General features: G+C 45.6%; 1 protein-coding gene across 1 annotated transcript in view; it reads left to right on the forward strand.

Moving 5' to 3' along the window:
- The window catches only part of LOC141128916 (cytosolic phospholipase A2 gamma-like), a 71212-nt gene that overhangs the window by 24073 nt on the left and 34172 nt on the right, over window positions 1–12967 (forward strand). The window contains exons 7-8 of the mRNA XM_073616566.1: window positions 2520–2578; window positions 12789–12853. Of these exons, the coding sequence (XP_073472667.1) occupies window positions 2520–2578; window positions 12789–12853 (124 nt within the window). The remainder of the gene's footprint in view (window positions 1–2519; window positions 2579–12788; window positions 12854–12967) is intronic.

Consider the following 12967-nt stretch of genomic DNA (forward strand, 5'->3'; position numbering starts at 1 on the left):
GGATGGCCAGCCTTGCAATTGCTCTTCTCCATTCCATATTTTTTTTTTTCTTGTCCTTGATGAAGCTTGGAAGGTCATTGTTTGCAATGAAGAGGAAATAGAGATGACTCTTCATTGTGTATAGGACACATCATTCTCTGGATGGACAATAACTGGAGGAAAATCTCATTTCAGAAGCTTGGTTTGAGTTCACTCCACACAAGTCTGGATTTCCTGCTTATGACTGCTATATAAAGACTGAGCATCTGGGATGTAGGTTTAGAGAAGGACGTTTATTGAAGGAGCTGCCTGAACATGACTTGATTTATCTTCAAGGTGAGTCGAATCAAAAATGGTCAAATCTTACCTGTGCTATTTTATCTTGTCACCAAATCAGATGTTTCATTTGTTGGTGTAATTTTTTCCTATGCAAAATCTTTTTTTGTTTTTGCGAGAGATTGCATGCTAAAAAATGATGTACATGATGATGAGCTTAAAGTGATTGTAAGGGTTTTATAATTTAATTTTTTTTATAAAATGGCAAACCTTGTCATACTTGCTCTGTGGTGGTTTCACAAAGAAGCCCCAATCTTCCTCTTGGATCTCCCTCTGGCACTCTGGGCTCCACCCTCAGGCCAAGCTGCTTGCTATGGGGGTGACTGGTGCACGCTCTCTCCCGAGCCTTGCTCTGTGTCCATAAGGCACACAGCCAGGTTTGACCCTGCCCCCCACTTCCTTGTGAGTGGCTCTGACTGGCTGCAGCGGGAGCCTATGGCTGCTGCCATGTCTGAGCCAATAAGGAGCGAGAGAGTCGAGATGCATAACAGATTTTAGTTAACATAGGCTGCTCCCCAGGGGACAGAGGCCCCAGAAGCCAGAGGGCTTTGGTCAGACCCTACTAAAGTTTATTTTCCCCCCAACCACTCCCTCCCAGAGAATGGTAGAGGTCATAAATTCATAACCCATTGATTGACCCTCCCACACTATATATTTGTGTAATATTTTTCCAGAGGCAGGCAGGAGTAATCAGCCACCAGGCTTGGGAATAGACGTGACCAGACCTGAAGAATTACTTCTCAACTAAGTACAGCAGAGCCAAAGACTGCAGTTATCCAGCCTTTGGCACGGTGCTACAGATCTATACATATACCATGGCTCTATCAAATGACCATTATCTGAAATCTATGTCCTTGACAGTTGGAGAGAACTCATAATTAAATATGAATGTGTATACGGCTATGGAAATACTAAAAGGTCATTTACAATTCATAACTGATCCTCATTTTATATTCAGCACTAATGTAGCCCTTTATTTTTTTTTTCTGCAGGATTGTGGGGCAGTGCACTTGGAGCTGATTGGGTTTCGTTGGCCATTCGTGGTAGGTGATCAAGGATTCCCAGCTAAATATACCTCTCCAGCAAACCCCCTAACTGATGTAACAATTAGGAAAATCAAATGTAGTGCAGATCCCATACTGGTCCCACTGTGTGTCCCAAGTACTATTCCTTATTTATTGCATGGCAGCCAGACACAGTATTTGCTCGGCATTTCAAGCAACAACCAAGCAGATGGTGTCCTTTTTATATTTGTAGAACTGAAAAGGGGATTAGGGTGAGCCTTTGCACCAGGGCTTTTTTTTTTCTCAGAATAGGTGCAGGACCCCCCATCTGAGTCACCCCTTGTCTTTGCCCCTACCCACCTGACCACGTCCCTTGATTCCACCTCCTACCCACCTACCAGTACTGCCCCTTTTAGAGAATACAGAACAAAGTACCATTTTGTGGTGCTAAATCATTTGTATGGAACATGTTAATGAGAAAAAGAAAAGCAGTAAAATCGATCCCCCTGCAGCCAGGAATAGAATCCCAGCAATGGATCCTCACACAATGGACTGCAGCAACAGTGAACCGCCCAAGCAACATTAGACCCCCCCCCCCCCCAGCAGCAACAGATCTTCCAGCAGCCAGTAAAAATAGACCCCCCCCCCCCCCCCCCCCCAGCAACCAACATCAATAGACCCTCCAGCACACCCCATGCTATTACATACATTCAGTGCTGGAACTGTGTTCCTGCTGGGAAAAAAAGCCCTTCTTGGCACACCCAGAACTAGTTTAAACTTGGTTGAGGACACCATCTCAAAACCATTATCTAAGGTTTTCGAGGAAGAAACATGTGAACAATTTGGCCTATGGGGTTCCCACTCTGGAAACAGGCCAGCAAGTCTGAAACCGTCTCCAAGAAAAATAAAAAATTAAAAAAAACACAACAGCAATTGGTCTCTCCCAAGATTTCTCTCGGGCTTCTACTCGCTGTGCCCTTGTATTCATGAATGTCTCCTTCCAATATCGGCCAGACCCTGTACTGTTCTCAGCCCAATCCTCAGATGACTTTGCTCCAACTGTTCCTGCAGATTTGCTAGTTGGTTCCTCAGCTCTCCTTGGGCTGGAACTGCACAGAACCTCCTGCAGACTTCTCTGGATCACCATGGAGGACGTGATGATATTATATTACTAATTGTGTTTGATATTCTTTATTAAAGATAATAAAAACTGATTGTTTTACAGAAATGTACAAGAAAGTGATAAACAGTGACTGGAGGTAAGAATTCAACCACTTGGCAAATCCACTTTCTGGGATCACCTACCTGTATATTACATACGGTTTATATTAAATAATGCAATGTCTTTGAAGCTCATTCTTCCATATTTGTGTTTTTGGTTTTAACCGCTTCCATACCGGGCCAGTTCTGGAATTCTCTCCTACATGTAAAAGTTTTCATTTCTTGAAAAATTATTTGGAACCCCCAGAGTGTGTGTGTGTATTAGCAGAGACCCTAGGGAATAAAATTGCAGTCATTGCAACTTTTTATGTCTCACGTTTATTTGTGCAGCAATTTTTCCAACATTTAGTTAAAAAAAAAAAAAAGCTTAATTTAGTCTATAAAAAAAGACTAAATTAAGCTTTTTTTTTTTTTTTTTTTTTTTTGTGAAAGATTGTGTTACGCCGAGTAAATGGATACCTAACATGTCTGTCTTTTAAAATTGTGCACACTGGTGGAATGGCACCAAACTTTGATATTCTCCGTAGGTGGCGTGTGGTTTGAACAGTTTACACATGTGGGCATAACATGCGTGTGCATTCGCTTCTGCCTGCGGCAACGGGGGCACTTTAATTTTTATTAGTATTACAAGGAATGTAAACCTCCCTTGTAATATGAATAGGGCATGACAGGTCTTCTTTACAGAGAGATCTGGGGTTTATAAGACCTCACATCTCTCCTCTAGCCTGGAATAAAAAACCTTTTTAAAAAAAAAAGCCATCTCAGCCTTTGCTGTAGAAGAAAACCTATTTACATCGGCCTTCAAAGGTCAGACTGCAGGGGACCATCTGGTCCGGTATTCTCTATGGTAAACCCCCGCCGCTGGCCGATTTAATTCCCCGGCATCTACGATTGTATGGGTGAGTTGGTAGAAACACTGGAGGGCGGTTGTTCTACCCCCTCCTGCCACCTGTTAAAAAAAAAAAAAAAAAAAATTCTTTCATGGTGCAGAATAAAGATATCTGAATGATGCTGGCAGCTGCACCCATCATTCAGATGTAACCACCCAACTCCAGGATGTCATATCTTCCAGCGGGCAGGAAGTGGTTAAATACAAAGATTTGAAGATATGCCAACATAGGGAACTTGGAGGCCTGATGACCTTTCTTGTGGGGGGATTTTTTTTTTTTTTTCTGAAGAGGGGTAAGTGCTTATGTGTGTACATATAATGTTTAACTGCAATAAACCTTTTTTCTATCACATGAGGGACAATAGTCCTCTTTGAACCCCTGATGTCTTGCCTGTCCTCCATTGAAGCTGATGGAGTGCAGATTGTTCTCCATTAACTTCTCCTCCGGCCACAACATCCAGGGAATGTGGCAGCCAGACCTGGAAGGGATGGTACTCCCTCCTGGGTAAGGGATATCAGAAAATGGAAGATGACCACTAACATATCACATGAGATACGTCAGTGACAGTGAAAGAGCTCAAGCGCTATTAAACCCCCAACCAGAAATGTAATATATTGCAGCTTACCAATCAATACACGTGACAGCTGCATTCCCTTTTTTTTTTGTTTTGTGTTTATTATTCTAGTGATTCTGCCAGAGTGTCTGTTCAACTTCCTTTAACAAACCAAGCTGTCCGTATCTAACATGGGTTGCATTTGGCTGTGGTACTTCCCACAGAACATGACAGGAACAGTCATGTTTGCTGTGGGCATGAATGTTCTCATCTGCCGCTTTTGCTGAGGGGGAGCAGGAAGGATTGGAGACCATGTGACTGCTATTGGTGGTCACATGAGTGGAAGCTGGTCCACCCACTACTGATCTTTAGCCTGGATCTGTCTGACAGTTGGGTCCTTGTGCTCAGTGTGTGTGGATCATGCTGTCAGCAGATGAACATTGGCTGCCCAGTGAAGCACATATGCAGTGTGGGGGTGGTGAATCCCACCCTCTTTTACCACCGCACATACTGTATTGGGTTGTGATGAAGGATTTAAGGGTGCGATTGGGAGGCTAAAAACAGCTTGGCCATCAGTCTAAACCTGCCCTATAGAATTTCCAGATTATACATTTCACCCTCTCATGGGTTTAGCCATAGAGGTCCGATCCTCTCTACATTGTGACTGGACAGACTGCTAGTGTGCGGCTCCTTATCTTCTAGCACACTAGCAATTAGCCCAGTCACCATATACAAAAGATTGGCTTCAACTTGTCTCCTCCAATCATATCCTTCAACATGTTTCACCCTCCCATGGGGTTTTGTCATGAAGGGTTTAGCCAGATCAGCCCATTCAATACGTATAGAGGATCGGATTGTCATCTTAAAGCCACACCTCCCAACATGTTTCTCCCTTGCACAGCTTTAGTCAGAAGTCTGATCCTTTATACATGGTGACTGGTGTGTGGCTCCTTATCTTCCACAGTCAGTTACAGTTAATTCCCCAACCGTATTGGAGTCACTTGGCTGCTGTAAGCCGGTGCTCTTTACTATTTTTAGGGTCACAATGCTTCTACATCACCGCTGATTACTCTTCTGTGAAGTGTGGAGCACATCAGACTGGGGCACTGCTAAAGCTGGCTATACACTAGTAGATTTGTGAACAAATGTTCTTATGCATGTTTGCTTGAACATTCATACTAATTCTTTGTACATTGGATGACTGGCGAAATATCTTTTTGGAAGCACTTCAATGATGATGGAACAGTCTTAAAATAAAACCTTTTGAACAAAATTTCCTTAGTGTATGGCCGGTCTGACTCCTACTTCATTCATACCTCATTTCCTCCCTCGGGATCTCCTCCTCTGATGTTCTCCTACATATAGAAGTTGTGTGTTTGTAGATCTGGATGTATGTTACTAATGCCATTCCCTGACCTTTTTCTCTTCTTTATAACAGTAAAAGATGGAGGTGTGAGAATCTTCAAAAGTAAGTTGTGGGTTTTTTTTTTTTTTTTTTTTTTTTTCCCCCCTCATGTGAATGTTAATTTACTAATCTCCATTATACAGCAAAGGAAACAGTTGTAGATTATAGAGGAATTCCAGGTATTGCTTACAGCCAACAAGGTGTTATGGGCTTTAAATGTATCTTGAAAAAATTCAATTCCAATCTTCACCCCCACTTTGTCCTTTATAATTGTCCCCCTCTACCTACCTCCAAGCCTCATCCCTTGGTTCTCCTCTCCCAGTACCACCCCTTATAGAGAATACAGACTTTCCTGTCCTGGAATCCAGTGGTCGGCACCCCAGCTGATGGTTTTTGTCAGGTGCTGGTAAGGGAACCCGGCAGTTAAGTCTTGTGGGTCCCTACTGTGCATGTGTGAAGTGTGCAGCGCTTCCTGAATGGTGCAGTGGGGGGAAGGAGGGCGGGCGAATGTCTGCTGGAAGTGGGAGCAGACAAAGGTACCTCAGGGATGGTAATGAAGGATACGGTGATCTGTCATTTCAGTAATGTCATCCTGTAGCTATACTGCAATTGTAGTAATACCATGACATTCCTAGTAAACATTATGGGGTCTACCTATAAAAAAATCCAATGACCAAATGTGACCCAAATCCGCACAGCTCCAATGAAACATGCCGTATTCTGTGTTCTAGAATCATCGCCTATAATCATTAGCGCCATCTAATGGCAAATTCCTTTTCTTTCCAGATTGTGGTATTTAAAATCAAATCCCACATTATGGCCAATAGGATGGCACTTGTATAACAGAATACATTTCATTGGAGCAGTGTGGATCTGTGTCGTGGACCTTTTATACATGGACTTTGATGATATGTAATACAGCAAGATTTTGATTAAATGTAATTTCCAATTGGTATATTGTGACCTTTAAAAAAAGCGCACCTTGATCATATCACAGATACTTCTTCATGTTGCATGGATTTCAGATTTTGTTTCCATTCATTTTATCCAGGAAGCTGGAGTTGGGTTTTTACTGGTCTGATGGAAGGTAAGGAGACTTCATCTTCTTCCATACACTGATCAGCTAATTGGTGAGATAACCTTATGACTAGGGATGAGCTTCGTGTTCGAGTTGAACCCATGTTCGACTCGAACATCGGCTGTTCGATCGTTCGCCGAATTGCGAACGTTATGGGCCGTTCGCGCTAAATTCGTGTGGCGCGTCACGGCCCATAATTCACTGCGGCATCGCAGTGCATTGCTGGCTGATGATTGGCCAAGCATGCACTATGACCCGCATGCTTGGCCAATCACAGCGCCGTCAGTAGAGAGAGCTGTAATTGGCCAAAGCCAGGGTGGCTTTGGCCAATTATGGCTCAGGGGATTTAGTACACACCCCACACTATATAAGGCCGCCTGCACGGCGGCCCTGTGTAGAGAGAGAGAGAGAGAGAGAGAGAGAGAGAGACTCCTTGCTCCTCATCAGCTGAGATCTCCAACCCCACTATACCTTCAGTCCTCTCTGAGACCTGCAGTGAGAGGTATGAAGGTGTAGAATTAGGTGTGTCACAGCCAAGTACTTGTGGGCAATCTGCTTTTGGTACACCGACGTCAGATTGTACCAGGCAAATTTCCCTGCTCCAGCTGCTGCACCGCCGAAAGAAGTTTGCTCCCAGCCATCCACATGCCCAGCGGTTGAATGCTAGCTTGGCAAAATTGCTAGCACTTCAACTGCTGCCTTTTCAGTTGGTAGACTCTGCCCCCTTCCGTGAGTTTGTGGAATGTGCGGTTCCTCAGTGGCAGGTACCCAAACGCCACTTTTTCTCACGGAAGGCGATTCCGGCTCTCTACCGGCATGTGGAAGGCAATGTCCATGCCTCGCTGGACAGGGCGGTCAGCGGTAAGGTGCATATTACCGCTGACTCATGGTCCAGCAGGCATGGACAGGGACGTTACCTAAGTTTCACGGCGCATTGGGTGACTCTGCTGGCAGCTGGGAAGGATGCAGGACAAGGTGCGGTAGTGTTGGAGGTTGTTCCGCCACCACGCCTCCAAAATGCTGATTGTGACACACCTCTCTCCTCCACCCCCTCCTCTTCTTCTTCCTCTATGGCCTCTTCCTCGGAACCAGCGGTGCTCTGTAGGCGTTCAAGGGTCTACGCAAGTACGCAGGCCAAAAGATGCCATGCGGTGCTTGAGCTGGTGTGCTTGGGGGACAGGAGCCACACTGGGGCAGAGGTTTTGTCAGCTCTGCAGGGGCAGGTTCAGAGGTGGTTGACGCCACGCCAACTTAAGGCAGGAATGGTGGTTTGCGACAATGGCACCAACCTCCTCTCTGCCCTCCGACAGGGACAAATGACCCATGTGCCCTGTTTGGCTCACGTCCTTAACTTGGTGGTGCAGCGGTTCTTGGGCAGGTACCCGGGCTTACAGGATGTCCTGAGGCAGGCCAGGAAAGTCTGTGTGCATTTCCGCCGGTCATATAATGCCAGTGCTCGGCTGACGGACCTCCAAAAGGAGTTTAACCTGCCCAAGAACCGCCTAATCTGTGACATGCCCACCAGGTGGAACTCAACGTTGGCCATGCTGCAGCGGCTGCACACGCAGCAGAGGGCCATCAATGAGTACCTGTGCGACTATGGCACCAGGACAGGGTCAGGGGAGCTTGGTTTTTTTTCCCCACGCCAGTGGGCCATGATCAGGGATGCATGCACTGTCCTGTCACCATTCGAGGAGGCCACGAGGATGGTGAGCAGTGACAGTGCATGCATCAGTGACACTGTCCCCCTTGTCCACCTGTTGGAGCACACGCTGCGTGGAATAATGGACAGGGCACTTGAGGCAGAACAGAGGCAGGAAGAGGAGGACTTCCTTAGCTCTCAAGGCCCCCTTTATCCAGACAGTGTTCCTGCGTGCCCGCCGATCACACAGGAAGAGGACGAAGAGGAGGAGGAGGAAGATTGTGTCAGTATGGAGGTGGAGCCTGGCACTCAGCATCAGCAGCAGTCTTTAAGGGATCAGTCCCAAGAAACACATGGACTTGTACGTGGCTGGGAGGAGGTGGCTGCGGACCATGTCGTTCTTAGTGACCCAGAGGACTCCGGACCGAATGCCTCAGCAAACCTACGCTGCATGGCCTCCCTGATCCTGCAAAGCCTGCGTAAGGATCCTCGTATTCGTGGTATCAAGGAGAAGGACCAATACTGGCTGGCAACCCTCCTTGATCCACGTTACAAGGGTAAGGTTGCGGACCTTATCTTGCCATCGCAGAGGGAGCAGAGGATGAAACATCTTCGGGAGGCCTTGCAGAAAGGTCTGTGCAACGCGTTCCCAGAGACTGGGAGGTTACAAACTCCTGTTTCTGGACAACGTGTTGCTGAGGCTTCGGTCAGTCAAAGAAGGAGCGGTGGAGAAGGTGGCCGTCTGACCGATGCGTTCAGACAATTTTTTTGGTCCGCAGCCCCAAGGTATGATCGGTTCCAGCAACCATCGCCAGCGTCTGTTTTACATGGTGCAGGAATACCTAGGGGCAAGATCAGACTTGGACACCTTTCCCACCGAAAATCCTCTGGGTTACTGGGTCTTGAGGATGGATCACTGGCCAGAGCTTGCACAGTATGCAATTGAGCTACTGGCCTGTCCTGCATCCAGCGTTCTTTCGGAACGCACATTCAGTGCTGCTGGAGGCGTGGTAACCGATCACAGGGTGCGTCTGTCCACCGACTCGGTCAATCGGCTGACCTTCATAAAAATGAATGAGTCTTGGATCACCACCAGCTACCAAGCACCTGATGCTGATGTAACCGAATAATTTTTTTTGAAATCTCAGATCCCTTCAAAGACTGCCTATGCTGATGCTGAGTGACTATCCCTGAGTAATTATCCTCTTCCTCCTCAATCATCACGCTGATAGCTTGTAAGAACATTTTTGGTTCTGGGCGCCACCACCAGTGCCTAAGGCACAATTTTTCAGCACCTGTTTAACAGGGGCGTGTAATTACAATTTTTGATGTAATACTTTGCAGCAGGGCTCGTTCCTGCATTCCAACTAGAGTGTCTGTGAGGGGTTGCAGTGTTGTGGCACCAGCACCAGTGCCTAAGGCCCAATTTTTCTGCCCCTGTCTAACAGGGGCGTGTAATTACAATTCTTGATCTAATATTTCACAGCAGGGCCCTGTGAGGGCTTACAGTGTTGTGGCCACAGCAATACCTAAGGCCCAAATTTTTGCTGAGTATATAGGGCAGGACCCTACTTTCAAACATCTAACTTACAAATGACTCCTACTTGCAAACGGAAGGAGACAACAGGAAGTGAGATGAAATCTACCCCTAGGAAGGGAAATTCTCTCCTGTAAGAGTTAATATGGGAAAACAATTTCTCCTTTCCACTGATGCTTTCCAATCCTTGTTCCACAAAAAAACCCAAATTTTCAAAAAACATTTTTCATTGGGACAAAAAAGTGAGGTGAAATCTTCTGAAGAGGAGGAAAGACAGCAAAACAAATGTCACAGGGGTGATAACCCTTCCCTATGTTTTCCAAAAAGCTTAGAAAAGATTTGTTGGCTGGAGCTAAACACGTTAAAAATGTTCAAAATTACAAACAGATTCTACTTAACAACAAACCTACAGTCCCTGTCTTGTTTGCACTGCTGTTCAGAGTATATAGGGCCTGGTGGCCCCACACCTTTCCTTATTTTAATTTGGGTGCGGGGTTCCCCTTAATATCCATACAAGACCCAAAGGGCCTGGTAATGGACTGGGGGGTACCCATGCCGTTTGTCTCACTGATTTTCATCCATATTGCCATGACCCGACATGACATTAAACCCGCAAGCAGTTTTAAATGAGATTTTTTCCTTTAAAAATGACATTTGGTGCAGGGACTGTTCTAAACATGGGAAACACGCGTCACTTTACAGGCATACTATAGACACCCCCCAGGTACGATATTTAAAGGAATATTTCACTTTTTTTTTTTTACTTTAAGCATCATTAAAATCACTGCTCCCGAAAAAACGGCCGTTTTTAAAAGTTTTTTTTGCATTGATACATGTCCCCTGGGGTAGGACCCGGGTCCCCAAACCCTTTTTAGGACAATACCATGCAAATTAGCCTTTAAAATGAGCACTTTTGATTTCGAACGTTCGAGTCCCATAGACGTCAATGGGGTTCTAACGTTCGTGCGAACTTTCGGTCCGTTCGCGGGTTCTGGTGCGAACCGAACCGGGGGGTGTTCGGCTCATCCCTACTTATGACCACCCACCATAACTCATTGAGGTATGGACACCACCAGATCTCTGAAGGTTTTCTGTGGTATCTGGCCCCAATCCATCAGTAGCAGTTCCTTTTTTAAGTCCTAGGTGGGGCCTCCATGTATTGGACTCAATTGAGATCTGGAGAATTTTAAGTTTAAGTCAATCAGCCTCAGATATGTAAGGCTGAGACCTCTTCCTCTTCCTCGATACTGAAGTGAAGAGAGGCCACACACCAATTGGAACAGCCTCAGCTCATCCTCATAGGTCAAGGGTCTCAAATTTGTACACAAAGGGCCAGTGGGAGAAAAATGATGCCCCATCTTTGGTGTTGGAGGAATTGTGCCCTATTAAAGCCCAAAAACTTCTGAGTTGATGTTTGATCTTGTCCAACTTGGTCTTATATACTATGCTTGGTCAACATTTTACTTTGCTAGTTGGGTTGCTACCTGTCCAGCATTCACCAGGACAGTCCAGGTGTTAACCTGGACATATTATTCAAACCAGACTGTGGCCCCCAACCTCAGGCGTGCCTGGGCACACCCTAATCCCCCAGTGGAGTGCAGATTCCCTCTGCTGCCCAGGTTGCGCGAACACACCTATGCTCTCCAACTAACCAATTACCACAAACCTCAAGTGCATACACTAAGGTAAGGGGGACTCAGATGTAAGGGGTGGTTTATGGACTCTGATGTAAGGGGCGTTTTGGGACCATGATTTAAGGGGGAATGTTGGGTCTTCCGATGTAAGTGGGGGGCTTTGAGCAGAAACCCCTTTACAATAGTTCCTATTTTTACACCAGAGTCCAGTGTTCCCCCTTTTAGGGAAAAGCAGTGTGCCGCTAAAGTGTTCAGGTTTGACTTTAAGAAAAGGTGACAACCCTATTTGCTAGATATATTCAATCAACATATGATTGATGACAAACTAAATGGTAATCTGCATTCATTGTAGTGCATGTTGGCCCACCCTTTGCAGCTATAACAGCTTCAACTCTTCTGGGAAGGATTTCCACAGGGTTTAGGAGTGTCTATGGGAATGTTTGACCATTCTTCCAGAAGAGCATTTTGTGAGATCAGGCGCTGATGTTGGGTGTGGAAGGCCTGGCTCACGGTCTCTGCTCCAATTCATCCCAAAGTTTGATCGGGCTGAGGTCAGGACTCCGTGCATGCCAGTCAAGTTCCTCCACCCCAAACTCGCTCGTCCGTGTCTTTTTATGGACCTTGCTTTGTGCACTGTTGCGTAGTCATGTTAGAACAGGAAGGGGCCGTCCCCAAACTGTTCCCACAAAGTTGAGAGCATGAAATTGTTCAAAATGTCTTGGTATGCTGATGCATTGAGTTCCTTTCACTGGAACGAAGTGGCCAAGCCCAACCCCTGAAAGACAACCTCACACCGTTTACACTTGGCACAATGCAGTCAGCCAAATACCATCCTCTTGGCAACCGCCAAACTCAGACATGTCCATTGGATTGCCAGACAGAGAAGTGTAATTCATCACACCAGAATACACATCTCCACTGCTTCAGTGGCGGCATGCTTTACACCACTGCATCCAATGCTTTGCACTTGGTGATGTAAGGCTTGGATGTAGCTGCTCGGCCATGGAAACCCATTCCATGAAGGTCTCTGTGCACTGTTGTGCTAATCTGAAGGTCACAAGTTTGGAGGTCTGTAGCTATTGACTCTGCAGACAGTTGGCCACTTCTGCCCACTTCAGCATGTGCTGACCCCTCTCTATCATTTTACTTGGCCTACCACTTCATTGCCACTATTCCCAGTTGCTTCCACTGTTTTGGATCAGAACAAAAGTCCAGTATTATATCTACCCCCTGATCAACTGAATATAAAGCATGCACGCTCTGAGGTGATTACACTGACACCAGTTCAGAATAAAAAAACTTCTGTTTTAATTTCCTCTTTTCCAGACTTTTATACAATTTTTTTTTTTTCGGTTAAGGTTTAAGATAAATCAAATAAGACTGGTGCATGCAAACCAAAAATATATAACTACATATAGTGACAAAATATTGGCTTTAGCTGGGACATCCATGAGGAAGTGGTCATGTTCTTCCTTTTTTAAACTGTTGGTGTTATGTTATATTTTGAATGTGTTCTCAGAAGCAGGCACAAACTTCTGTGAACTGTTGCAGTCCAGTTCCTAAGGAAGGGAAGGGTGAGCTTTACAAAATATCTGAATATATGTTTTAAGGCTGATAAACTGAAGCTGGTATGTCAGGCATATAAAACATGTATTCATATATACATTGGAATAGATGTTTCATGATTC

This window comes from Aquarana catesbeiana, linkage group LG01, assembly GCF_042186555.1.
Source record: "Aquarana catesbeiana isolate 2022-GZ linkage group LG01, ASM4218655v1, whole genome shotgun sequence".
NCBI lineage: Eukaryota > Metazoa > Chordata > Amphibia > Anura > Ranidae > Aquarana > Aquarana catesbeiana.